This window comes from Solanum stenotomum, chromosome 1 (genome assembly GCF_019186545.1).
Source record: "Solanum stenotomum isolate F172 chromosome 1, ASM1918654v1, whole genome shotgun sequence".
NCBI lineage: Eukaryota > Viridiplantae > Streptophyta > Magnoliopsida > Solanales > Solanaceae > Solanum > Solanum stenotomum.
In genome coordinates, this window is record NC_064282.1 from 12,171,914 (window position 1) to 12,199,756 (window position 27,843).

The 27,843-nt window shown below is 34.9% G+C and overlaps 5 protein-coding genes across 7 annotated transcripts; 1 reads left to right on the forward strand and 4 right to left on the reverse strand.

The window, feature by feature from the left end:
• The first annotated feature begins 259 nt into the window (after positions 1–259).
• On the forward strand, positions 260–3,234 carry LOC125853758 (pentatricopeptide repeat-containing protein At5g03800). Of its 2 annotated transcripts, XM_049533497.1 has the most exons (2): positions 502–675; positions 768–3,234. In XM_049533497.1, the coding sequence occupies exons 1-2, from the start codon at positions 648–650 to the stop codon at positions 3,080–3,082; spliced, it is 2,343 nt and encodes a 780-aa protein (XP_049389454.1). In that variant the 5' UTR covers positions 502–647; the 3' UTR covers positions 3,083–3,234. The 2 variants fall into 2 exon arrangements, with proteins under 2 accessions (XP_049389453.1, XP_049389454.1); XM_049533496.1 differs by having other exon boundaries at positions 260–3,234.
• A 146-nt stretch (positions 3,235–3,380) lies between these two features.
• Positions 3,381–4,644, reverse strand: LOC125853761 (carboxylesterase 1-like). Its single transcript, XM_049533501.1, has one exon. It carries the CDS (start codon positions 4,601–4,603, stop codon positions 3,617–3,619), a length of 987 nt encoding a protein of 328 aa, XP_049389458.1. The 5' UTR covers positions 4,604–4,644; the 3' UTR covers positions 3,381–3,616.
• Positions 4,645–6,081: 1,437 nt separating this feature from the next.
• Positions 6,082–7,316, reverse strand: LOC125853762 (carboxylesterase 1-like). The gene has a single exon (XM_049533502.1). The coding sequence runs from the start codon at positions 7,246–7,248 to the stop codon at positions 6,265–6,267; it is 984 nt and encodes a 327-aa protein (XP_049389459.1). The 5' UTR covers positions 7,249–7,316; the 3' UTR covers positions 6,082–6,264.
• Positions 7,317–11,008: 3,692 nt separating this feature from the next.
• LOC125853309 (uncharacterized) lies at positions 11,009–13,437 on the reverse strand. The gene is made up of 2 exons (XM_049532983.1): positions 12,280–13,437; positions 11,009–12,063 (listed from the first exon to the last, which is right to left on the reverse strand). Exons 1-2 carry the CDS (start codon positions 13,364–13,366, stop codon positions 11,252–11,254), a joined length of 1,899 nt encoding a protein of 632 aa, XP_049388940.1. The 5' UTR covers positions 13,367–13,437; the 3' UTR covers positions 11,009–11,251.
• Positions 13,438–14,329: 892 nt separating this feature from the next.
• Positions 14,330–27,803, reverse strand: LOC125853296 (phytyl ester synthase 1, chloroplastic). Of its 2 annotated transcripts, none has more exons than XM_049532968.1 (13): positions 26,961–27,803; positions 26,655–26,706; positions 25,421–25,476; positions 24,460–24,618; positions 24,260–24,364; positions 23,758–23,864; positions 21,368–21,489; positions 20,515–20,623; positions 19,128–19,258; positions 18,224–18,593; positions 16,410–16,523; positions 14,904–15,001; positions 14,330–14,781 (listed from the first exon to the last, which is right to left on the reverse strand). In XM_049532968.1, exons 1-13 carry the CDS (start codon positions 27,373–27,375, stop codon positions 14,481–14,483), a joined length of 2,139 nt encoding a protein of 712 aa, XP_049388925.1. In that variant the 5' UTR covers positions 27,376–27,803; the 3' UTR covers positions 14,330–14,480. The 2 variants fall into 2 exon arrangements, 1 of the variants encoding a protein (XP_049388925.1); XR_007445153.1 differs by having other exon boundaries at positions 14,646–14,781; positions 14,904–14,997.
• Positions 27,804–27,843: the final 40 nt, after the last annotated feature.

The window sequence follows — 27,843 nt, forward strand, 5'->3', positions numbered from 1 at the left end:
TAAAAGAAGAATATGATAAGTGAGCATTTATATATTCGAGTTCAACTTGTTTAGGACTTCTTGAATCCACTGCTACCACCCACCTTGACTCGACTATTGATCCGACACCCGTACCTATGCAAGTTGAAACAGACAATCCAAATGTGCATAAATATATAAGGGTCATAAGTTCAAATACTCAACTTTTAGGGGGCAAAGTAGAAATTCCAAGACTTCCATGACCCCTTCACAAAATTATCTGGCAGTTAAGTCCACAGGGCTGAAAACTTGAAGATTTTGAGTAAACTATAGATAAACCCTTCTGGAAAAATGGACACCCAATTTCTGGATAGCCATAAACCCCCGAGAAAGCAGAGAGGAATAAACACTTGACTATGCTTGGCGCCTTTCTTCTTTCATGGCTGCCGTTTTTTACAGCCCCAACAACGCTATCCCTTTATCCCTTCTCCCTCCTCGACCCTTTAACCTTCATTCACTTTTCACCTGCACTTCAAGCCTAACAACTACCAAAAAAACCAAATGTAAGCATAAACCCTCTTTGTTCCTTCAGAACCCTTCAAAATCTCATCTTGTGCAACCCCTTTTGACCCCTCAGCAATTTAAGGACTCTAATGTGTCAGTAGATTCTGACACTAATTGTATTGATTATGCCAATTTGCTTCGGATTTCTGTTAGGTGTGGTGATGTTGTGCTCACCAAGATAATTCATTCTTCACTTGTCAAGTTTGAAGAAGAGGATGTTTATTTGAAAAATGCTTTAATTGCAGCTTATATCAAATTGGGTTGCTTGAATCTTGCTGAGAGAGTTTTTGATTCGCTTACGAGCCCTGATGTTGTGTCATACACTGCAATTATATCAGCTTTTGCCAAGTCGAATCGTGAAAGAGAAGCCTTTGAGCTGTTTCTTGAAATGAGAGATTTAGGTATTGAACCAAATGAATTTACATATGTTGCTATTTTGACTGCTTGTATTCGTTCATTGAATCTTGAGTTGGGTTGTCAAGTACATGGTCTTGTTATAAGATTGGGTTATTCGAGTTATATTTATGTTGTCAATGCACTTATGGGGTTGTATAGTAAGTGTGGTTTGTTGGAGTTTGTTGTTCTCTTGTTTAATGCTATGCCGCAAAGGGACATTGTTTCGTGGAACACTGTGATTGCTTGTATGGTTGAACAGTCCATGTATGATAGAGCATTTGAAATGTATCGTGAGTTGCGGAGAAATGAATGCTTGATAGCTGATCATTTTACTCTTTCGACGCTTTTGGCTGCATCTTCTCGCTGTTTGGCAGTAAGAGAAGGCCAAGAGCTTCACAGGTATGCTCTTAAAAATGGATTACATGGTAATTTGAGTGTGAATAATGCACTTATAGGATTTTACACTAAGTGTGGAACCTTGAAGAATGTAGTGGATGTGTTTGAGAGGATGCCTGTGAAGGATGTCTTTAGTTGGACTGAAATGATTGTAGCTTATATGGAATTTGGACACGTTGATTTGGCGATGGAGATTTTTAACAGCATGCCTGAGAGAAATTCTGTTTCTTATAATGCTCTTTTGGCTGGATTTAGTCAAAATCAAGAAGGGTTTAAGGCACTGGCGTTGTTTTGTAGAATGTTGGAGGGAGGAATGGAGTTGACTGATTTTGCATTGACCAGTGTTCTTAATGCTTGTGGTTCAATGATGGAGAGGAAGATAAGCGAACAGATTCATGCGTTTATCCTCAAGTGTGGTTTAAAATTAAATGATCATATTGAGACGTCATTGGTTGATATGTGCACGCGGTGTGGGAGAATGGATGATGCTGAAAAGATATTTCATGATCTGCCACTTGACCATGATAATTCAATTGCATTGACATCAATGATATGTGCATATGCTAGAAATGGACAACCAGAAGAAGCTATTTCTCTGTTCTTGGTAAGACATTCAGAAAAATCGCTAGTTGTTGATGAAGTTGGATTGGCCACTATTCTTGGTGTTTGTGGAACATTAGGGATTCTGAAGTTAGGGGAACAAATCCATTGCTATGCCTGGAAACATGGTTTAATGTCTGATACAGGTGTTGGGAATGCCATGATCAGCATGTACTCTAAGTGTGGTGAAATGCAAAGTGCAGTTAAGACCTTTGAGGCTATGCCTACACATGATTTAGTATCATGGAATGGTTTATTGACTTGCTATGTCCTTCATAGGCAGGGGGATGGGGCATTGGATACATGGGCGAAGATGGAGAGGTTAGGAGTAGACCCAGATTCTATCACTTGTGTCCTTGTGATATCAGCTTATAGACACACTTCCACAAATTTAGTTGATTGTTGCCAAAAGTTCTTTTCCTCTATGCAATCCTCATATAATGTAAACCCCACCTCAGAGCATTATGCAGGTTTTGTAGGTGTCTTAGGCTATTGGGGTCTGCTCGAAGAAGCAGAAAAGATAATTAGTGCAATGCCATTTGAACCAAAGGCTTCTGTTTGGCATGCTTTGCTTGATGGTTGTAGGTTACATGTGAATGCTATCATTGGAAAAAGGGCCATGAAGAATATACTTTCCATTGTCCCACAAGATCCTTCTACTTTTATACTAAAGTCAAATCTTTACTCAGCATCTGGAAGATGGCAGTGTTCGGAACTTGTTAGGGCAGAAATGAGGGAGAAGGGTATCCGAAAAATACCAGGACGCAGTTGGATCATATTCGGCGACAAGGTTCACTCCTTCTTTGCTAGAGATAAATTGCATTCACAGTCAAAAGACATATACAGTGGCTTACAAATACTTATTTTGGAGTGTCTGAAAGCTGGATATGTACCTGATACAAGTCTTGTGCTCCATGAAGTGGAGGAGCATCAAAAGAAAGACTTCTTGTTCTACCATAGTGCAAAACTATCTGTAACCTTTGGGCTTCTTATGACGAGACCTGGAAAACCTGTTCGCGTTATGAAGAATGTGCTTCTCTGTGGTGACTGCCATACATTCTTCAAATATGTTTCTGTTGTCACCAAGAGAGATATACACGTAAGAGACGCTTCAGGTTTTCATCATTTTGTAAATGGTAAATGCTCGTGCGGGGATAATTGGTGCTGAGAAAAGAGATATTTTTAGCTGTAGCTTACATTGTTGATTTCAAGTTTTGGTTGCTAATATTTTTAAACCTGTTGTTAGATATACAACAATTTGAATGTATTTACACCATGTAAAGAACTTTTGATCAATCAGTTTAACAAAAATACTTTTCTCTGGTCTATAAAGTTTGAGAAAAGCATAAGACTTTGTATCTTCCTCTGATTTTCATTATATTCTTGCTTTTGAATGCTGTTTTTTGGTAACTAAGATAATTCATTGATTATATTACCATGAGGTGCTGGAAATTTATGTACAAGTACAACGACATGGATATATTTGCTTCACTTTTTTAACAAGGGATATATCTGCTCTAAGTCGTACAATTTTGATGTATATTTGCCCCTAATGACGATACTTCACAACTTATTTGAAACTGTAGAGGTGAAATCTAAACAATGCTTCTTTTTTCTGAGAGTATAACTCTGAGAGTGGACTCCTATTTTCATAATAGTTACAAATATTTCATCAAATTAAAGATCACTTGCCACAAGTGCTTTAATTACCTCTCATAAACTCCTTTACAACAAGGGTCAATTCCTTCAACTTCATGCCATCAAAATACTCACAACCATGAAACCCTCCTTCACTAAAACAATCCACAACTTGCACACCTTTTGCCTTCAACATCTTTGAAAACTCAATTTGTCGATCGATCAAAGGATCACCATCGCAGTCAATTATCAGAATCTTCCAACCTTGTATTTTCACTTGATCAAACAAATTTTCATTTGATCGAATCTCCACCATTGAATTACAATACGGATGATCGCGATTGCTACCAATAGGTAACCCTAGCTCCCACATAATATCACTCACATTAAGGGGCAACATCTTATCGCGAGCTAATCTTAATTCCGATTTTGTCCTTTCATTTCCACCAAAAAGACTATGATATAAAATCAACCCTTTGATTTCTAAAGGCTTAAGGTATTCACTAACTCCAGCTACACGTAGTCCTACGTGGTACGCTATGTTGCCACCAGAACTAGTGCCCAATAGAAAACACTTTGAAAAATCAGCATATTTTTTCAACAACTCGTTAGGGGTATTTTTGATCCAATACAACGATTCCACACAATCATCATACGCTGCTGGGAGTCGATTTTCGGGGGTGTATCGATAATCAACCGATACAAGTATCGCTGGAATTTCAACCGCAAGTGTTGCACAAAATTTTTGTAAAATTGGTGTGTCTATAGTAATTGCCATTACAAATCCTCCACCATGAAAATATACTACAAGAGGGAGTTTATTTTCCGAGTTTAGTACTTCACGAGGAATGATAATACGAGCCCATGTGTCTTTAACGGGGTTAATGACGAGATCTTGTATAAAGACGGAGGAATCATGATCAGGAATAGTGGTGGAAAATGGACGAGGTGGAATTTGGGAACGTGTGATAGAGCCATCAGTGTTGGGAATGATGCCCAAGTATCCATAAGGATCGACATTTGGATCAATTGAAGCAATTTGATTAGACATGCCAATAATTAAATTGAACAATATGGGGAACAGTAGGGGAGATGTTTACCTAGAGGTTTTTATTGTATAGTTTTATACAGACTACTTAAACCATTTTGTGTTTTATTTTTTTTTACATTTTCTCTTATTTTTCCTTTTAAAAAAATATTCAAAAATCATTTTACGATTTTAAATATAATTTAACATTGACCATTATAGAAATAAAGAAAATAACTCCAAATTCTTATCCTATTGCACGGTTAATGGAGATTTCAACTTTAAAAGAAAAGGACAGTTTCCTAATTTCGACCAGAAAGTTTATGAGTTATGATATGTCAAAGAAAATGACAATTCAAAATTACTATTTTCAGATCCTTTCCTTTCTAGACAACTATATGTGTGTACAGAAGAAATATATACAATTGACCCAATAATAGAATGCATTGTACCTACCTCATATATAAATGTTCTCGTGATAATATTTTTCTATATATTTATCAAACATCATAAAATAAGTCTTTTTTTATATTTCTAAGAAAATTGTTTTCATGGCAAATATTTTTCTTCGTACCAAACATATTCTCAGTGTAAAATTACTAATAGAGAAATCGACCTTTTGATTTCAATTTTTTTCTACTTTTATTCTATTTCCAAGAATCACTGCCTTGACATTTCCTTCTCTCTATATTTTTTTGTTTTGTTTTGAAATATCTGTATTTACATTGAACCATCATCAAGAAATGTAAAAAGGAAAAAAAGAATTACCAAATTAAAATGATTTTACATCAACATATACTTGATTTTTAGCATATCTATCTAAAGTTTAATTTATGTGCACTAGGGGATCATTTGAAATTTGTCTAAAGTTAGCATTTAATATTAATTAGTAATTTGCACAAAGCAACTTAATGCACACCAAATTATTAATTGAATGAAGAACTTGCATTCTAATCGATAATGATTGTGAACACCTTTTAATTATTGTCCATACCTTTGGGAGACCTAAATTAATTGCCACATAATGCAGCTTGATGTGTAGTTGGAAAACTTTATATATATATATATATATATATATATATATATATTATAATGGTCCACAAATATCGTCAACTAAAGTTTTCCAATTACACATCAAGCGGCATTATGTGACAATTAATTTAGGTCTCCCCAAGGTATTGACAATAATTAAAATATACATATACATATTTTCTCAAGACTATTTTATTTATGGAAAAGGGAAAAAAATATCCTTAAACTATCTGAGTCTAAATATACCTCTTGTTTATCTATTTGACTAAAATATTCCTCAATTCATCTTTTTGACCTACTTTTATCATATTTTTTATTTACATTCTCTTTATGAAATTATGTATTTTAATTGTTATATTTCTTATTTTATATTTTAAATAATTTTATAATCTCTCTTTGATATAAAAAAGAGTTAATCTAAACAATCACAATATTAAAATATTATGTTTGTGCTCTTAACTTGAATTTTTTAATGCTAATTAATCAATATTTATTACTTTTATTAAAAGATCAACAATACTTATCAACTTATTCGGAGCTCTAAAACTCAAAATCTAAATAATTCTTTTTCTTTTTCTCCAATTAAAGCTCTAATTGTACTCATAATCATTACAAATATTTCATTCAAAGATCACTTGCCACAAGTGCTTCAATTAAGCTCTTACAAACTCCTTCACAACAAGTGCCATGTCCTTTAACTTCATGTCATCAAAAAACTCACAGCCATGAAACCCTCCTTCACTAAAACTATCCACAACTTGCACTCCTTTTTCTTTCAACATCTTCGAAACCTCAATTTGTCGATCAATCAAAGGATCACCATAGCAGTCAATCACTAGAATCTTCCAACCTTGTATTTTCAATTGATCAAATAAGTTTTCATTTGATCGAATCTCCACCATCGGATTACAATACGGATGATCGCGATCGCTACCTATAGGCAACCCAAGCTCCCACATAATGTCGCACACATTAAGGGGCAATATCTTATCGCGAGCTAATCTTAATTCTGATTTTGTCCTTTCATTCCCACCAAAAAAAGCATGATGTAAAATCAACCCTTTGATTTCCAAAGGCTTAAGGCATTCACTAACTTTAGCGACACGTAGTCCTACGTGATAGGCTATGTTGCCACCAGCACTAGTGCCCAATAGAAAGCATTTGGACAAATCAGCGTGTTTTTTCAACAGCTCGTTAGGGGTATTTTTGATCCAATACAATGATTCCACACAATCATCGTATGCTGCCGGAAGTCGATTTTCGGGAGCGTATCGATAATCGACCGATACAATTATAGCTGGAATTTCAACTGCGAGTGTTGCGTAAAACTTTTGTAAGATTGGTGTGTCTACCGTAGCTGCCATTACGAATCCTCCACCATGAAAATATACTACAAGAGGGAGTTTAGTTTCCGAGTTTAGTACTTCACGAGGGATGACAATACGAGCCCACATATCTTTAGCGAGGTTAATAACAAGATCTTTCATGAAGACGGAGGAATCTTTATCAGGAATAGTGATGAAAAATGAACGAGTAGTTTGTGGTCGTGTGATAGAGCCGTCAGTGTTACGAATAATGCCCAAACTTCCATAAGGATCTACATTTGGATCAATTGACATGGCAATTTGATCAGACATGGCAGTTAAATTGGACAAGTTAGCTAGAAACAAACCATAGTATTGGAGGGATGAATATTAGTGATGTTTAATATTGAGATTTTTATAGCTTTATATAGTCTTTTAAAAATAAACATTTTTTCCTGCATAGAAGATTCCACAAATTAACTAGTGAACATCGTAAAGCCACGTAGCCTGCGTGATTAATAGTGTCAACGATATCAACTTAAATGTAGCACTCAGATTTTTCTCCCATTGCACCGCATAAAAAATATCTTTCGTAATTAATGATAATAACTTAATTGCTATTAAATATAATTACTATTAAATATGTGTTTTTAGTGGCAATTAGCATTTTTTTTTGTATATACTCTTAAAGCCTTTAGCGACATTAGATTCAATGACAGTCAACTAATACTGACAAATACTTTAACACTCTTTGTTAATGTGTATATTTATTGTCGCTAAAAAATGTTTTTGTTCTAGAATTGGGTTTTAGTAAAGACAGTGACACGAACATGAGTCGTGGCCGCGGATTGATTGTGCTACAGAAAGAATCAGTTAATTTCTTATACTATTACTTTTTTTTTTTAATTTTCAAATAAGTGATGTTTTAAATTTAGGTATGTATATTTACTAATTTATTTTTAATAAATATTTTGAAGAAAAGATGTATCTCTTTAATATAGTTTCTAGTTATGTGAAATTTTGAAAAATTTTAAGATGGTAGAGGCACAATAACAATAGTTGTGTGAGGTTCTATTCAAATTTTGACACTTGTATAAATGAGCCTATATGCACACTTTTACTTTTCACTCACCACCCGCACCACTTCCCTCCCATCTGCCCACCACTCCTCTATTTTTATTTTCTTCTTTTTCATTTTTTTTAATTCTTCAAAAAATGAAAATGTGGAAAATAATAAAAACCTTTTTTTTTGGATAACTGAAGAAAAGTTAAAATATTTTTCTTAGTCGGATTATTAATTATTCCATACTATTTAAATAAATAAAAACTAATTTTAGTTTTCACTTAGTTTAATACTATCATTTGTGATTTGAGTCACTTTGATATAAAAATGTTGGATAATAAATTTATTTTTAATATTAAAAATATCAAAGAAATTTTAGTTAGTATGATAGATAAGTTGTTAGTCGACATTTTTTTATTATCAAATGCATCAATAACTTATTTTCAGCTACAATACTTTTATTTTAATTTTAAAATTCAGCTTAAGCACTAAAAAAGTGGTTTTAAGTATGTATACCTAAAAGTTATTTAAATTCAGCTAAATCAATCATTTTTAATTCTAATATTTTCGTTAATATTCAGCTATTTTTACATATTTTTAGAAACTTAGTGAAAAAATAGTCAAATTAAATGAATTAATTTCCACTTTACGGCGTCAGCCTCGTTTATTTTCTTGGTATATAATTGTGTGCTCTAATATTTGATTTGTTACCTTTATATTTTAACTTTTCTTCGGTTATATACAAAAGAATAGGGATAGTTTGATAATCAATTTATATGGTGAAAGAGACTCCTGTGAAAGTTTGGTAATCAATTTATATTTAAACTTTTCTTTTGGTTAACAATTTTTTTTTTCACATTTCCATTTTTTGAAGAACTAAAAAAAATGAAAAAGAAGAAAATAAAAATAGAGGAGGGGTGGGATGGGAGGGAAGTGGTGGGGTTGGTGAGTGAAAAGTAAAAGTGTGCAAATGAATCCACTTATCCAAGTGTCAAAAATTGAATGGAACCTCACACAATTATGATTGTGCCTCTACCATCTTAAAATTTTTCTGAAACTTCCTTTATTTAATGAAGGATAAGATTGGAAGAACATATCAATATTTTTTTGATAATGTAAAACACCATTTATTTTGAAACAAAATCAAAAGGTAGAAAACACCCCCTATTTTAAAATAATAGAAGTATTTAGGAGAGAAAATTTTGCAAACGACTATAGTTTGAAGTGTAATATCATTTGTAGTTATTTATCTAATTACTATTTTGAAGTTGTATTTGTTGAATACACTGTTCGCTCAACCTAGTTATCAACACATACAATTTGGCTCATACACTATATTTGTTGGCTCAATTTATTTATATCTGACACTTACAAACCTATTTATCAACACATACAATTTGGGTCATACACTATATTTGTTCGCTCAATTTATTGATATCTGATACATACAAACCTAGTTATCAACACATACAAATCAATCTATTTTTCTGTGAACTGCCAAAGATTAAAAGGATCGAATTATGATCAGTATGTTGATTTGACTCGGTTAAAACGGATTAAAATAGTTAACCCGATGGGTTAAGTGTGACCCATGCGTAACTTTATGCTATATTTTCAGCTGCCAAAATTTTCATTGCCACAGATTCTTAACCTTAATTTTTTTTTTTCATTTCCTTTATAAACGTGTTTCGTGTAAATTCAGTTTTGATGTCAAAAAGCAAACAGAGACATTATGAATTTCTATTCATGAATAACCTTGTTTTGTTTGTGAACGAATGTGTACCTGTAAAATACGATACAAAAAAGTCAAAAATTAGGCTTTTAAATGTCTTACAATAAAGAAATTCCAGTCTTAAGATGTCTTATAAGTCTTCTTCGACCTTGAAGAAGTTGCTTGTAGGTTTCTTTCTTTTAAGGGAAAAATGACAAATATATTTCCGAAATGGTATGCAAATACCCTCCGTCATACTTTTGGGATATTGGTGCTCCTGCCGTCTAAAAACTAGAGCATATATGCCCTTCACTCTAACGGAAGACTAAATAGGGACACATGGCGCAATCTTATCCGTCGATAAATGTCGGATCGATGAATAAGATTGTGACACGTGTATGTCCGTTAGTATAAAAGGTATATATGCTCTAGTTTTTGGACGGCAGGGGCACCAATGTCCCAAAAGTATGACGGAGGGTATTTACATACCATTTACAATAGTTCGGGGTATATTTATCCTTTTTCCCTTCTTTAAATAGTGAAGTTGCTATTCCTCAAAATTGACCATCTAGAAAGAAATTATAATCCTATTAATTGCACAAACAGAGATTTCAGATTTCAAAGAAAAGGACAATTTCCTCATTTATGAAACTAAGTATGAGAACTTGCATAAATTAAAAGGAAATTAATCCTTCTCCAAGTAGAAAATCCATAGCAGGAGTGCTTCCTGGGTTCTAAGCAGTGCGAATTGGATCGGGCACTAATATAAATACGGGATGATAAATAAAAAATAAATATCCAAATTCAGATGCTATTAAGATCTCAATAGTAAATAATTACTAAATTCTAAGAATATAAAATTTGTTTTTAATTAAAAATTAATAAATAAACAAATGAATTAAATTCATATTATATCAACAAAAATATCTTTAAAAAGTTACATGATTATTGATGATGATAATAGTTAGTAGTGGTGGTGTTGGTTAATGGTGGTTGTGGGCAGTAGTTAGTGGTAATGGTGGTTGACAGTAGTAGCTAGTGATAATGGTGGTTGACCGTAATGGTTAACAATGATAGTGATAACTAATAGTAAGGTGAATGATGACAATGATTAGCGATATATAGTGAGGATTGGTGGTGGCGATTTTTAATAGTGATTGATGATTGTTGCGGTAATGGTAATTGCCTAATTGGTGGTGATGTTGTAAATGGTTGCTAGCAGTGATTGAGAAAATTATCTAACGTCAATCACTTCACAAAGCTAAGTGAAAAAAGAAATAACTCAATATCCTAAAGTCTAAACCATGAAGAAATTGACATGATAAACATAACTCTTTTCTCATTCATATGCAATCACAAGTACATAAGCAAACTGTATTATCACATTAGCAACAACATATTTCAGTGCTTTTATTCAAACACAAAACACTCAAGAAAACAACACCACACTCACAAAGAAGAAAGAAAAGATAGATATGATATGTTTGATTATCATTGCAGCAGAAACCATCCTTCATAAGGCAAGCTAAATGTGAAATTTCTGAACATCTTGGCACTTCTCTCTATGGAACAAATGCTCCATTGTACTTTTTCACAGCTTCCTTGCTATCAATTGTTCCTGAGTACTTCATCTGAGCTGGTGACACTGGTTTTAAGTTAGCATACTTTCTCCTGGCCTCACTGCTATCAAGGGTTTCTTCTGGTGGGGCGATTGCACCATAGCGCGGTTCCTGTGTATTTTCATATGGAGATGGAAAGGACTCATTGCGCTGGATTTGGTCAGGGTAATGGTCTTTCATTTGTGGACTGTAGCGTTCCTTTTGTGGAGAAGGGGAAAATGAAGGGTGGAAACCTTGAGTTTCATGATCAGGGTAGCTTTGTTTCATATCAGGTGTTGAGTGTGATGTTGGAGGGTGTGGTTGTTGCTTAGCATTAGAGGAAAACAGAGATGTCCAACCTTTTTTCTTCTTTGGCTGACTTTCGTTGTTTTGAGAGGTCGAATTTGCAGTTGATTTTTGTGTAGAAACAGGGGAAAACATAGGGTTTGTATCGTGTGTTGTTTCTGGGTAGCTTTCTTTCCTTTGAGGTGTAGGGTTTGAAGTTGGTGAGTGTGATTGTGGTGTATAACCAGAGGAAAACAAAGGCTTTGCACCGTGTGCTGTTTCAGGGTAGCTTTCTTTCCTTTGAGGTATCGGGTTTGAAGTTGGTGAATATGGTTGCTGTGTATGAACAGGGGTAAACAGAGGCTTTGTGCCGTGTGTTGTTTCAGAGTAGCTTTCCTTCCTTTGAGGTATCGGGTTTGAAGTTGGTGAATGTGATTGTTGTGTGTAGCCAGGGGAAAACAAAGGCCTTGGTCCATGAGTTGTTTCAGGGTAGTTCTCTTTCCTTTGAGGTATCGGGTTTGCAGTTGGTGAATATGGTTGCTGTGTATGAATAGGGGTAAACAGAGGCTTTGTGCCGTGTGCTGCCTCAGGATGGCTTTCTTTCCTCTGGGGTGTTGGTGAATGTGATTGTTGTGTATAACCAGGGGAAAACAGAGGCCTTGGTCCATGAGTTGTTTCAGGGTAGTTTTCTTTCCTTTGAGGTATCGAGTTTGAAGTTGGTGAGTATGGTTGTTGTGTATGAACAGAGGAAAACAGCGGCTTTGTGCCATGTGATGCCTCAGGCCTCTGAGGTGTCGGGTTTGAAGTTGGTGAATGTGATTGTTGTGTATAACCAGGGGAAAACAAAGGCTTTGGTTCAGGATTTGTTTCAGGGTAGTTTTCTTTCCTTTGAGGTATCGGGCTTGAAGTTGGTGAATATGGTTGCTGTGTATGAATAGGAGAAAATAGAGGCTTTGTGCCATGTGGTGCCTCAGGATAGCTTTCTTTCCTCTGAGGCACAGGGTAAAGCAGAGGCATCATTCCTTTTGTTGGTTCAGGGTAACTTTCTTTTATATGTGGAGTTGAGTAAGATGCTGGAAAATGTGATTTTGGTGCATAAGTTGGAGAAGTCAAAGGTTTATTACCTACCCCAAGGATCTTCATGGCAGTGCCTATATCATTTGTGGCCTGGCTAAGTGGAGGACTAGTTGTCTTGTAACCTCCATTGAATTTTGGCTTGCCATAATCATCATGATCTCTCCTGCTATCCCAATCCTCATGAGTTAACCTTGATCTTGGTGGAGAATCCCATGTGTTGTTGACCCCATAGTCCTTGACATGGCCAGCCTTGGGAGAATCCATGGAGTGGGCATAACCATCATTCTTGTACTTAAACGGACTTGATCCTCGATTATCTTGAAGGTGAAACCCTTCAAATTTATTACGAAGAGGGCTGCCACTAAAATCGCGATGCTCTCTATACTTGGGAGAGTCATGATCTTCACTTCTCCAACTAGGCCTCTTAGTGATCAACTTTGGAGGGCTCAAAAGAGTGGAATGAGTTGGTCGACTAGCTTCATCATGAACTTTATGGAAGAAGTCATTGACCTTCCTAGGACTATCATCGTCCCATTCTTCATGCATATTGTACCCATCTACAAGACCATTTATATCATAACTACGACGAACTTCAACAACTCTTTGAGCTCTCACCATGTAGCCCCCGACACTATGTTCAACGATCACAGGGCGACAAACATGATCAGAGTAGTCACTATAGGTGTTAAAACTTCCACCCTTGCTAAAACTAGCCATAACTATTATTTAGAATATAGCTGGTTCTTTATTTTTTTTCCCTTGCTTACTTCAAAGCAAGTTAAGTCTCAACATGTATATATATATATAGAAAACTAGAGTCTTATTGCATGTGTGTCCATTTTTTTTTCTTTATTCTGTTTCTACTGTTTTTATCTTTGGATTCTCTTAGCTTGGTGCATAATGTGAAAGAACCACATTCTCTATACACTTATCCTGGCTATGAGGTGTTCATTTCCCATTGGTGTATCTTCATGAGGGGGCTTAATAGGGCCAAGCAGGACAAGGGGAACAAAAATTTTTGTGAGAATAGTTTAGGGTATAAGAGATAAATGTGAATATTTCACTCTTCAAGTAAAGCATAAAGATTGCAATTTTCTCCAAGAATAAGAACCAGCTACTAGATAAGGATACTTACAATTGGAATAGAATCTCTTACTTTTACTTGAAGTGAACTTCAATAAATCTTTCTTTCTTTCAACTCCATGTCTAGTCAAACCTACATTGTATAAATTTAAACAGGAGAATCTGGTGCAGACGTATTTGGATGAGCTAGACAATGAACCATAATTTTTTCCTGTCCCTCAAATTCTTCAGGTTTCAGCTCCATACAACTTGTGATAACCAACAACTAAGTTCGGAATCCGAATATTATGCTTTTTATGTATGGTATATATCCTCTTGCTACTATTGATAATTTGACTTTAACAATCTCAAAGAGATTTCATCACTTTATGTACATCTAACACGACAAGATTCATGTCCCTTCGTTGAAACTGGTCAATTTATTATAATTTTATTTGTAGTGGATCAGCTGCATTTGATGCACATGTCAACTGAAAAAGTAATTGCAGTTGAGCTTTTAGACTGGAGCCTAGGGCACAAGGCATGTGTTTTCATATACTAAAAAAATGTTTTGCTTGATCAACTATTACTGACATTGATGCAAGTTATGATAAAGATTTGATACTTACCTTAGTTATTGGTGGAAAGCTTGCTCATATTGGAACATACAAAGTGGCAATATTTTTTAAAAAAATTTTACAACATAGAATTGAACCATGTATAAGAGCATTTACCCAAAAAAATAATAATAGAACTTCTAACTGGTCACCTAAAAATCAAATGTTGGGACATCATCAGAAGTGGCAGAAAATGCTCTATACAAGGTTCGATCGATGACGTTTTGGTAAGGATCCTTCTCTCTTTTCTTAAGCAGATAATTCATGTTATTTTGAACTTCAGATTTTACCTGCAAGTATAATTCTCTTGCTTTTTCTCTATCTTTCACCAGGTCTTGCCTTCCCTTTGTATGAATTGGTTTCCCAAAAAAGAAGTAAAAACGACCAGGTATCTTAGGTAAAAGGCCCGGGATATACAACATTTGGTTGGCAATCTCCCCGTTCATGTCCCCCCTGAGGAAACATTTAACGGAATGGTTAAAGGATATAACAATAAATGGTTCAGAAAGAAAGAAGCAAGTGAGCTTGGAGCAAATATCAGGACATGAGACAAAATCAATATATTAGAAGATGACCTGACTGTGAAGCCGTTCCTGGCTGCCTCTTCGTTCTCACTCCTTATCCGATCACCCAATATAGGAATACTTTTTAGGTCATCATAGTCGAGAACTAACTGCAATCAGAACATCTAAGATCAGGCAATAAAATGTTAAGATATAGCACAAAACTAGTTCCAAGTCCACGTATGAAATACCTCTCTGGCTCCCCTCTCTCCTAAATCCTAATCTAATTTCACTATGAGGCTAGCCTCGTAATTTGAAAAATGAAGAGCACTGTAGCTTATAAGGCATGCATAAAGCAACAGTTCTGTATATAGAACACATCAGTTTGTTGCCATTTGAATGTCCACATTTCTGATTTTGGACTATATGAGGAGAACTACAACTTTCTTAGGGGGAATGCTAAGCTTGGCAAGAAAGGGCTAAGGGGAAATTGACCTTAGGACCTTAAGCTCAAAGCTGGCCCCGAAATCATTGGATTAACCTCTTCGAATTAGAATATCCACCTCCCAAGAAGGATATCTAATACTATTAATTCTCGATTCTCTTTGAACATTATGTATTTAAAAGACTCGCTCATTGAACCTAGTTAAGAAATATATTGAATTAAACGAACACGTGCTGACTCACTGGCTAGATTGGACTGTCATCTTTGCACCCTCACAAAAAGGTGAAGAAGAAATAAAGGGAAATCGGAGTTGAACAGATACAAGTTTCACTGAAAAGAATGCTAAAAGAGTCTTTACCTTTCTCATGAAAAGAAAAGAATGCTTAAAGAGTGTTTGTTCATCTTATCAGATGAAAGTATCAACCAGTTATAACAGGAGCAAAATGCAAAAAGTAAAAGATACTCCTCACATTTCAATTTGTTCGTCTTACTTTCTATTTTAGTCCGTTTCAAAAAGAATGCCTTTTCCGGAAACTCTTTAATTCTAACTTCCACATGAAATGTTAAAAGACCACAAGATTAAAGGAAATTTTAGTACATTATACATATCTTTAGTTTAAAACTCCAAGATTCAAAAGTTCTCTTTACTTTCTTAAACTATGTGCCAAGTTAAACTAAACAAACAAATTGAAACGGAGGGAGTAACTAGTTCTGATTTCCGATGGTTGAGATAGAGATTGTCATTGGCTCGTTGCACAAAGGGGAGATAGAAGTACAAGAATCCCCATTTGGCATGAAATGGTGAGAAAAGGGAAGAGACATCTCCTCAGAATAATAATTTTTAGTTGAACCGGTTAATATATACAGGTCAAAGGAGATAAGTGAAGAGTTCCTGTTTGTTCCTCTTTTTAAATTTTATACGAGTTAAATTTCTCCTACAAAATTAATTCCTCCGAACATGAAAAATACCCGAGAGACGAGAAAACTCTTTGTAGCGTCCAAATATGAAACGAAACAAGCTAACAGATACAAGATCAAAGCTTTTTGGGGAAGTAGTATCGAGGAACCAAAAGAGCATCATTATTTCTTCTAATGTTGCATAGGAAAACATATGTAGGACAGCATAGACAAACCTGTGCTATATCATCTTCCCCTACAACCCCAAATGGCACAATTGTCGCACCAAATTTTGCAGCCATTCTGATGAATTCTTGCTGGTCAGGCCAAATCACCTTGTACTCTTCTCCCTACAACAAATAGAAAACCATCAACATAGGGAAATAACATAAATAAGGACAAAATCCTCACTTGAAAATGAGGTTATTGTTATTTCTTTCATTCTAATGAGGTACACTGGACGACAGCCAGTCACCAGTTTTTCTCTTCAAGATAGCTTTGTGAAAGCTAATAAGAAAAGAAAATTAGAAGCAAACATGTCCAGAAAAAGGTGATAGTATCACTTTGTTATTGGGAATACCTGATCAGCTCTGTTGAAATTCAAGAATATAAGGTGCTTGTTGTTATGTTAGAAGTGAAGTATTGACAGCTAAAATAACAGAGTATACAGTTATATTTCAGGATTAAATTCTTAAGTACGATATGATCCCCACATTGAACAAATACTATGTGTATTGTGGTTGAATCCGCCAGAAATTTCGTCAAGAGTGTTCAAATTTTAAAGGGGTGAATAATTTTTTTTTTCAGCGGACTAGGTGTACAAACCATTTTTTTGTTCTTAAATATAATTGGGTCGGAAGAAGGTTCTGTTAAAAATGGAAGTAGTAAAAATGATTATTTTTTCTTAACTATATGTGTCTGAAGAAGTTTGATTTAAAAAATGAAGATAGCACGGATCAAACCTTAGACCCCAGGGACTTAATGAGCATACTTACCACTGGACTATCAATCCCTGTGGTGACTAAGGGTGTTCATCTTTTAACATATTCAAATAATAGTGAATATTTTACCTATATACACGATTTAAGTTTTCGACGAAGGGTGTTCGGCTGACCACCCTTGCTGGGCTGTAGCTCCGCCCCTGGTTGAAACTTAAAGTGTGTTGTTCATTCAACATATCGCTAGTTAATCAATACATCTTTCTCTTTTCTTATTTTCTACATGGTAGCAGAGCCAACAGAAGTTTTGGAAATTCGAGCTTCAATGACACGCCTCATCAAAAAAGTTTCATGTGCTTGGTCCATGAAAAAGAGTATGACCAGCATGCCGACATGTTAAAGACATAATTAAATAAATATATGTGTCTCCTCTCTAATAATTTTTAACTTTTAAATGAGGACGTTCTCAAAATTCAAAACTTCCATTGAATTAGGGTGACAATCTCTACAATTACTTTGCCTTCAATAGTAAATTCACTATTTTTCCTTAATAAAAACTCCTTTACGAAAAGAAAGAAAAAATAAAATTTAACATTAACATCTCAATCCAATAAATTGGAGAAAACCTTTGGGTCTACAAGACTCAAGAAGGGCATGGATTCTCTAAGGCATCTAAAAACCATTTACATCTGATATGATATGCTGATAACGACATGGATAGTATGGATCACATGAAAGCTTTAGAGGAGGTTGATGGATCATGGACACCATACACTTTTTCATTTAACAGCTAAATGGCATTGCTTTGTTATCTTTGCATTGCAAGATGTCGTCATCAAATTCACAAGAAAAATGAACTTTAGTTGTCCAACCATTCGTTAAATTCCTCTATAACATAAGAAAATGCATCTACACAAGCAGAAAATTCCAGTATTAAGTACCAGTAATTCACATCCTAGCAAAAAGGTAAGGAACTGGAATTGACAATGATTTTAAAGCGGATAGCAATTTTATTAAGACTTCTAGGTGAAGGCATGAATAGGAATAGTACGAAGATTCCAATTTGAGAAATATAGAAGATGGAATTAACCAAGGAGAAGATTATGACACACCTTACGATGTAAGGCCTCACGGGCACCACCAGGATACAACAGAACATGTGACTTTGTTGCAAGCAACTTAAAAAAGTTGCTGGCAGTGACAGGTGTAGCTCCATATAGTTTCAGCATATCAACGAATGAGGTTGCATTAGGTCGACTCTCGATCAGCTGAGTAAACAACGTTGGATGTGCTATTCCACGAAGTAAATTTTTCGTCTGCATCAAATATTCATGAACAAGAGGGACAATTTCTAAACCCATAAGCATGTGATAACCAACCAACAATACAGGGCCTTCACGTGGGACCCCCGCTAGACCTCTGACAATTTTCCCATTTTCCATCGTGGACAGCATAACTGGTCCAGTAAAATTGAAATACCAACTGCATTAACGTTTTTGCATAATATTAGCCTCAAGGTGCAAGATATTAACAGGCACGCATTATATATTAAAAGGGAGCTGAAAATATGTGAATTTAATTGACGTATTAAAGGAAAAAAGAAAGACTAATGCAAAGGTTGTAGCTTCATGACCCAAGACTTTCCTGGACAAATTTGTGCATTCCCCTGCTTGTAATCACCCATTCCTCTAATCACTTCCAAACTTACTTGTAATGCAGCCGGTTACTTGAATTTTTTGGTCTAACCAGGAGGGATTCACAATTAGTCTTTTAATTAGGTTAATGTTAATCTATATTTCAAGTTGACCCACATTTGTGTAAATTACATTTGCTTGGCAAGGTATGTATTTCTCCATAGACCACAGAGGTAAAAAACAGAACTTAGAATCTAAAGGGAAAGAGAACGAGAAAAAAAGAACTACTCAAGGGGAAAATAGAAAAAGGTAAGAGGATAAGCTTATGCTTGATGCCTACTGCAGCCAAGCGTTTTCCTGATTCACCTTATGCTCAAATTACCTATTGTCCTTGGTTGTTTTCTTGAACTCTGACTTACTAGGAGGCAGAAAATCCATGACATAATCATGCCTTTTTGAACGACGATATTTGCTAGTAGCTTTGATGATGGATAGCAGATTAATACCATCTTCCTGCATAGTTAAAATGGCAATCAATCCAGCTGCTATAAAGATCTCGTAACAGAGTCCATCCACATAGCGTAAGGTCTTATCACAGAAATAAAACCACCAGTCACCAGACTCGCCATGAAACCCAAAAATCCAAAAAAAACTCCAATGGTCTGCCTTTCGATTAAATTTTCCATTGCTTTCAGATAACTTTAAAATGCTAAAACATAGAAGAGGTGAAAAATAGATTTCATTTACATTTAGCAAAAAATAGGATTTTCCACTCACTCACTCATGCTTTGACGATGTACATTAATTGAAACGTAGAAGAAATAGGTGCCAACTTATCTTAACCCTCACAAGGCATGAATATCTGAAACCACTGTAGCTTTATATTTTAGAGAGCCTATCGGAAAAGTATATCAAGATATATAAGTTAAGCAACAATGAAAGAATAACAAAGAAAGAAACAGAAGAAGGCCCTTTAAATGATAATCAATAGTTGTGTAAAATGGACTATTTTACTTTTAAGTGCAGACTGAATGTTAACTTGATAAACTTTTAAACATGCTTAAATACTATTATACCTAGCAGTGAACACCACTTGATAGAAAATAAATCTAAAATGTCCAGACAGACTTGGGCTAATGGAAATCTTTTACACTACCCAATGGTTCTCACTTCTCACTTTAAAAACTACGAAGTGCAAGTAGCAAGTGCTGTCATATATTTGAAGGTGGGAATAGTTCCATACAAAGTTTAAATAATTGAGCAAACAACTTATTCAGCTCATTAATTTAGAGTAAAAATTCAAGCCCCCGGGGATTTTGTCTAGTGGTAAGAGCGGGAAAATGTGATATATGGGCTAGGCGCATGCCATGGGTTCAAACCCTGCAGAAAACAAAAGCCTAGAATTTAAGTAGAGAAGGGTAGAGGGGTGGGCCCATTATGTAATATCCAATGAGTTTCAAGCTGTGCACCATAGGCCATCAGGATTTCTTGGTTATCAAAAAATAAAAAAGTCAAAGTAAGAATTCAACGTTGTCTCAATATCCATAGATTACTGCCTACCAGAGAAACAAGAAAAACAATTGAGAATTAGATCAAATTTCAAATTTAGAAATAACAATATTTAGGCTCTCTACAGCAACCATCCAATTAAATTTACTATGTATATTGTATATACTAAGTACAATAACTAATCAAAGAAAACAGATAGTTATTTTAGAAAAAACAAGAAGCATTATAAGATATCCAAAGGAGAAGAACTCCTCACCTACCAATAAAATAGTATGCCCGTTGTCTTGGAAGTATCGTACTGTGCAGTTTCTTAATGAATTTTTAAGCCTCTGAGCTTCATTCTCACTTGGAAGCATGTTATCCTTGCCACTGTACATTGCAATTCAATTCCATCACTTCTTCAAACAAGTATATCCAATAGGCAGAACAAATTCAAGCTCATGCACACATGGAATACAGAGAGAATATGCTACAGAAGATTTTAGCATTATTCTGAAGTTTCCTTCACAAGGAAGAATTATGCTCGTAAGGATATATATCAATTTAAGTTTCATGATATCCTTTTTATCTTCCAGAACACCAACTAAGAAAGGTTAAACACATCATGGAATCTAAATTGATATTTATAATGGAAAGAATTGAAGCTTTTTAACTATGATGACCCCTAAAGCTTAAAAAATTACTGATGAATGCCTAGTAGAGAGTGTATTTCACCTTTAGTTTTGCATGAGTTCTTGACCCAGATACAACCACATCAAATTGACTATTGCAATGTCATAGAGTGATTGATAAAACTACCCATAATAGACTGTACTCATGAACTTCATCTTCAATGTAGTGCAAGACATTTGAAGTAAATGGTTTGGTTCAAATACTACTTCATATGCTCCGTACTGTATGAGATAATCAATGATAAAAAGAAAAAGAAGATAAAACCAAAGAAGAAAAGGTGAAGAAACATAGAGTATTTCTTCAGTTTAATGGTCTAGAAGGATCTCTGAGGCATAATTACAAGGTCTAGCGTATAAATCTTCAGAATTGAGCAAAAAGCTTTAAACTACATCTTGTACTAAAAACTCACTCACAATAATATAAAGAGGATAGAGGTCAGACCTAGCAATCACAAGTACTTCAGCATTAACAGCATGGAGACGGGAATTTGAATAAGATGAAGCAGATCTAAGAAGCTTCAACTTCCAGAGAAGAGTTTCCTTCGGTATAATATCAGCTAAACCCTGAAGAAACGGAGGGGATACAATTACTGTAACACGAATCCCTATGCAATTTCAGATCATTTAACTATCACAGCATAAAGCAAGATCTAATCACACTAAAGACTCAGTACCCCATTTAAGACTTGTTTCCACCAGGTGCAGTTTCAACCCCCAACTTATAAATAAAATGAAGCTTACTATTTTTGGTTGATTAAGTGAAAAGTAATTCCCATACTCCTCCATGTCCAAGAAGACTTTTGTGGCTATCATCAACTTCCCAATATATCTTTAAACAGTGTTACTAAAAGCCATCGCTGTATTGATTAAGGTGATGGGTGCTAAAAAGCGAGTGGTTATTGCTTCACGAGTGAAGCAATATACTTCAAAGAATCATGCATATGAAAAAAAGAGCCACAAAGTGATCAAACAAGGGTTCCTTGAACCTGATATTAAAAGAAAAGACAAGAAAAAAGCAAAGAATGAGAGGAAAAAGTATTGCTTTAATCAATGAGTATTAGTACTATTCTCCAGTCTCCGCGTACACTTCAACATTTTACTTATCGTGATTATTGTCTTTTTCTTGATTTTGTTATGCCGCTTATTTGACTGCTTCTATTTATCTATCTTCTTCTTTTTCTTCTCCAAAGAATGTCATTTCTTCTTCTTCTAGCACGCAAGTTGTGTTCTGCTACTTCTAATTTTGGGCTTCTCTTTTCTACTCTCTTAGTATAGTTTCTAGAGTAATTAAACATATAAAGAAGTCTGAAAATTAATTCTTTTTACAACTGATCAACTGGAAATTGAAAATCATTTATTCAATGAAAGTTATCTTCCTGTGGCCTTGTTCAAACAACTTTTAGTGATGTTTTGATTTGATTTTTTGATCTAACATTGTCATAACTCTGTATTGGATGCTGAAACCAGAATGATAGTCAGTGGTTTTTTGTATTTTTGATGAATTGTGTGCCTCAATTTTAAAGATTCGTGTGGTTCACTTCTCACTTTTGGCTTAAAGCCCCATGGGTATTTCTGTTTTCCTCTTCTTTGATCTCTATTTGAACATTTGGCTTTGGAAAACACTAATCTTTGAATATGTTTATATTATCTAACACAAAACAATAAACAACCTACTCATACACTTTTTAAGTTTACAAAAGAAAATAGAGAAAAAAGACATAGTTTTGGTTTCAGATCTTTCCTTACCTACATTAAATAAACTAATACAAACTCCAATGAATACCTGATTGTATGGTCTTCAACCTAATCAGTTACATTTAACAATTCAAAGGTACTCATATGCCAAAGGAAAAAATCCTGTCCGTGCCTTGGCCAAGGCTACGTGTCTTAGAATAAATTTTCAAGGCTTCAAACCCATTCATTACCCCCTCTAACTTCTCTCCTTTTTCCATCTACAGTTTACCTTTACCCACGAGATCTCAAAGTTGAGTCACATGATTACTGTGACTGTTTCTTTTTGTTAATGAAGTGAGATTTCATTAAGGCATCCAGAAGATGCAAAGATACAGAAAGGGAGGGATCTGTCAGCTCAGCAAATACAAAAAAAAAAGTCTTATAGAGCTAAGGAGCTGACAAAATCCAGGTAGTGATCCAAGTTATTTACAGGGGGAAAGTTAGCCTAACCAAATATGAGCGGAATTATTGGAATGTAGTTAAATATACAGAAAAATGTGGTCTGACATTTAAATTAATACAGATTGAGATTGTTTGAACTGTACTTGGTTCTCTTTAAACTACTGTTTTTAAAAGTCAAACAGATGATGAATTTTTCAACTTCATAGTAATAGAAGGCAGCAATAAATGGGTTTAGATTGGGTTCTTCTATGTAATGGATCTAAATATTTATGTCTAAACTCAAATCATATACTTCTTTCATCTAATTAAGTCCACAATGAGTTAAAATATACCTAATGAGTACATACAAATTATGAGCAAATTTTTTGCAGGTACTTAGCTGAAATATTTAGTTCGATGTTATGTGCCATTTACTGTCTTGGACATATACGTTGAGAACCTTCGAGGGTGAGTTACAGTCAAGTCATGAGAAGTTCTGTTACTCATACAAGGAATTTTGTTTTATTTGATAGCCAAGCTCTGTCTGAACTATCATTTTGGTTAATCTCATAGTTATTATCCTAGAGAATGAGTGAAGAACTGAAACTAGCACTTAATATATGATGATGCTAAAACCACAGTGTATACTGAGGTCTTTCTGTCGCACTAGAGAAGACTATATCCAGGAATAATCAAAGTAATGCAAGCAGAACTTACATAGAGGTGGGCCAGCAAATCAGTAAGGTTGCCAGAGAGATGTTGAATAATTTGTCCAGGAGGAAGCATTGAATCAATGTTAACCATCGCCATCTTCAGTGGATCACCTGATGCAGAAATGACACGTTATTTTGCTGACAATATGAAGAACTTGCAGTTGCAACTGCATTACGGTTCATGAATTTGCAACACATTATTTTGCTACAAATTCATCATTTCTCCTAAAGTTCCCAAACTACTCTGAGGAGTAATCAAGATATTTATGCCTGGTACAAGATTCTAATAGAAAAAAAATCTCTACCCTTTGAACACTTTAAATATATTCAGCTACAGAGGAAAATGACAACCATCAAGTAACATGGTGAGGGTAATAATTACAAAAAGAAGAGCAAAAACAGGGATCTTATTAAGGTCAGAAATCAAAGAAACAGCTCAACAAGCGCACCAAGATTAAACTTAGTAGACTAGAGATGGATATATTTCAGAAAGAGATGAACTATACCCATAATAAAGCTCAGAAGATAAGGAACTGTAACATGAAATTCATCAGGCAGAGACTTTAGAAGAGGAAGCAAAGGTTGGAGTTGTGTCCTGTCAAATGAAGTTGCTGAAAAATGTACAAAAATTAGATAATGGACTATTAATACAGTGGCATGCCAGAAAGAGTTATAATAAGGAAAGGCTCTCTTTCTGATAGCTTACCTGGATTAGCTAATATCAGAACAAGGTCAATCTCAGGGTTATGAGCAGCAACAGCAAGAGCCAAACACCCTCCAAATGAATCTCCAACTAAATAAATTGGCTTGCTTGGAGATGAAGCATGCTTCATCCTCACAGTTCTCCCGACGAATTTCACCAGTTCTATAAATTTAAGAAAATAGACTATAACCATAAACTTTGTTCTTTTCCAGCTGTGACAAATCTCACATGCAGATGCTCCATAACCAAAACACATTCAGATAAATCAATATATGTCAAAGTAAATATTCTGACATCATAGCTGAATACCAAGCTTTGAAACAGTAACAGCCAAACTCCCAAGTCCCTGAACCCACAAATAACATCATTCTACTTTCCTCAACCCCCACTCTCCAAAGCAGGAAAATAAGTCCTTTAACCATTTCTTCATGTTTTTAACGCTTTGACTGGCAGTTAACCATAGGAAGATAACTATAAAGAACCTTCCAACTTGTTCCAAGTCCTTTCCGTACCATCCCCACTAAGAAGTCCCAAAAGACAACAGGCTGAAAGAAGAAAAGAAGTAGAAAACAAGAAAATATAAACTCCAATTTCTTCTCTCCGCAATCTTTATTTCCTAAGTATGTGGAGTTTGCTTCTTAATTTGATCAGTTAAAAGAGAAATAGATGTGAGATAATTGGAGAGACATGCAGAATATCAAATACTGCCCTATATATTGATTTCTTTCCATCAACCTCAGTGTGTCTTCTTCAAGTAGTTGCCCAAATTCATTCTATCAAGCTTGCAAATCCAAACACCTATGGATCATTTGTAACAGAAACCTCGTTTGCTCTGTGATAGTATTGTAAAGTTTCTAAATTGATACTTATTGCAAGTATAACTATAAACTCACAATAGACGGGTTCTCCAGTGCACCAACCAATATATGCACAAAGCACTAAATAAAGGGAAGAAATGCTATACCATCAAATGGTGTTCGATCATACACAGGAATATGCAAGCACCAAACCTGAAAAACTCTGCAAACAAGCAATTCTTCAGTCAAGAATTTGAACTGAAGTGTTTACGGAAAGGCCACTGAACTGTTTAACCACAGAGTAGCGAGCCCTATTATATGAAATTAAGAATCATAGCCTAGAAAAGGTTAACAAACTTTTCTACCACAAGTATTTATAGTCAGGGTAAGCACAACAAGCAACAACAGCAATAACTACTATGCCTCGATCCCGAACAATTGTGGCTATATAATCCTCACTTCTCCATTTACCCTCAACTCATGTCGTCATCATACAAAATAAAACTGAAAGTGAATAACATGTTAAATATAATTACATATATATAATAATAATAATAATAATATCCTAGTAGTAGATATCACTTATATGAATCTTTTACTTCCATTGTGCCCAATCCTTGATAGAAACAACAGGCAGAAGATATAATTACATTCCATGCTTGGATAAGAACACACACTGAAGTCCTAAACATAATAAACTATCAAAGTGTTCCCACTTCGTACTTTCTTTACATGATACAGTAGTATGGTAAAGGCGATTTGATTTAGTACAATAAATAGTCGTCAACTGTACGGTTTGACTTGCTACAGTACATAGTAATCAACTGTTATAACGAGAAATTTATAAAGCAAATAAATAAAAGTCTACGATGCCATTACGAAAGCCACTACATCTTTACGAAGCACAGGCATCAGCAATAGTTTTTCAACTAAATAATCATAGCACTTGGATATCAAGCTCCAAGATTATTTAATCATATGGAGCTCACTACCTCAAAGCCACACTCAACTGATAGCTTTAAATATGTGAAGATTGCAGTGTAAGATACAGACCACTAAATTTAAATCAATAATCTTTCATATCTGCTTTAACACAAGAAAGAGAAATGTCTTTTGCAACATTTAAGGTGCAAAAAGGTAAGTGGAGAACAAATAAGCTAGGCCTAATGCAATTGGGATTGATGTTGTACTATACTTGATCTTAGCCAAAACGACGAGAAAGGTATTGGCATTGGTCTCATATTTATTACTTGAGCACAAATTTACGAGGCCAGCTTAAGTTACAGTATCTCATACTAGTGGAATCATGAAGCTAGCTGATTTCTACCTAAGCATCTATAGGAATTATACCAGAACGAGAAAAGTATTATTACACATTATAGAAGAGTGCGTGGAACTTACTTCCCAAGAGCCTTCTCATGCAAAACAAGACCCATGCCAGTGCCATCCATTCCTATACATTGGAATTGCTTTCTAGTTAGTCATCCAAAAATATTAAGAAAAACCCTCCACACATTTAACAATAAAAATTGTATCCTAGGAACAGCATGCATGACCTTGCTGAAACGTACGGCTACATCGGATTGATTCAAAGGCATTCCTCAAATTTTAGGACTACCATACTGATATCAACTCCCCTATCTGTACCATTAAACTAATATAAAAGCTCTGTTACAGTGTTATTTTTCTTTCGATTTTGAAGATTACCTGGCAGAAAAAGAAGGAGAGGAGAGTTTTCCAAAGGAGGGCCAGCTGATATGGGAGTAAACCACCGCGGAGGACCTCCATCAGGCTTAACAATCTCCGATCCTATCTCAAGATAATCCTTAACAGTTTGAGTTCCATATCCATCATCCCAAAGAGTTTCCAACTTGTTTTGAATATCCTCCTTGTTCTTCTCCTTAATAGCTGGAGCCAGATGACCATTTTTCACATCAATTATTGGGCTACTTTTCTCCTTTTCTTCAATGGAGGACACACCATTAACTATAACAGATTCTGAAGACAAAAATGTAGAGTCCTGGCTAGCTAAGCACGCGAACCGAGCTATACACTGAGGCTTATAGTCTGGACTAAGACCAAAACGAGGGGTTGCCCAGAAATTATGCAGAAGAGAAGCCATGGTATGCAACAAATGGCCACAAACTGCAAAGTTTCAAACTTTTGTAGAAATACTGTAATGTTTATGAAAACAGCACAAGAAAGCTAGCAGCTATATAAATATCTCATATTTTTAACACACTTTTTCCACCACTCCCATCAAAGGGAAAGACAAAAACAATAGTTATTGGTGGTGAAAGTGAAAGAAACCAGAAATGAATTCCTAATTTGCCATAAAGAAAGAATCTTGAAATTGCAAAACTCCTTTAATCACATCAAAGAAGCTTAAAGCCACAAGCTTTAATCAGATGCGTGGCTAAAATGAGTTCACATACATGTGAGTTACTTGAACTATTGAAACCTAACATCCAAATACAAAATGATTTACAAAATTCTTGAAAATTTATCAAGATAAGGAAGCAAATGCGCAGTTCAAAAACAATAATAATAATAAAAAAAGATAAAAATGAAGGAGGGTTTAGACACAGAA

Excerpts from the sequence above, each read along its gene's own strand:
- LOC125853758 (XM_049533496.1), top strand. The coding sequence starts at position 398 with ATGGCTGCCGTTTTTTACAGCCCCAACAACGCTATCCCTTTATCCCTT.
- LOC125853761 (XM_049533501.1), bottom strand. The coding sequence starts at position 4,603 with ATGTCTAATCAAATTGCTTCAATTGATCCAAATGTCGATCCTTATGGA.
- LOC125853762 (XM_049533502.1), bottom strand. The coding sequence starts at position 7,248 with ATGTCTGATCAAATTGCCATGTCAATTGATCCAAATGTAGATCCTTAT.
- LOC125853309 (XM_049532983.1), bottom strand. The coding sequence starts at position 13,366 with ATGGCTAGTTTTAGCAAGGGTGGAAGTTTTAACACCTATAGTGACTAC. Across the intron at positions 12,064-12,279 it reads ATACTCACCAACTTCAAACT|ACCCTGAAACAACTCATGGA; the intron begins CGATACCTCAAA and ends GGAAAGAGAACT.
- LOC125853296 (XM_049532968.1), bottom strand. The coding sequence starts at position 27,375 with ATGGCTTCTCTTCTGCATAATTTCTGGGCAACCCCTCGTTTTGGTCTT. Across the intron at positions 24,619-25,420 it reads TGATCGAACACCATTTGATG|AACTGGTGAAATTCGTCGGG; the intron begins GTATAGCATTTC and ends TTAAATTTATAG. Across the intron at positions 24,365-24,459 it reads TCTGATATTAGCTAATCCAG|CAACTTCATTTGACAGGACA; the intron begins GTAAGCTATCAG and ends TACATTTTTCAG.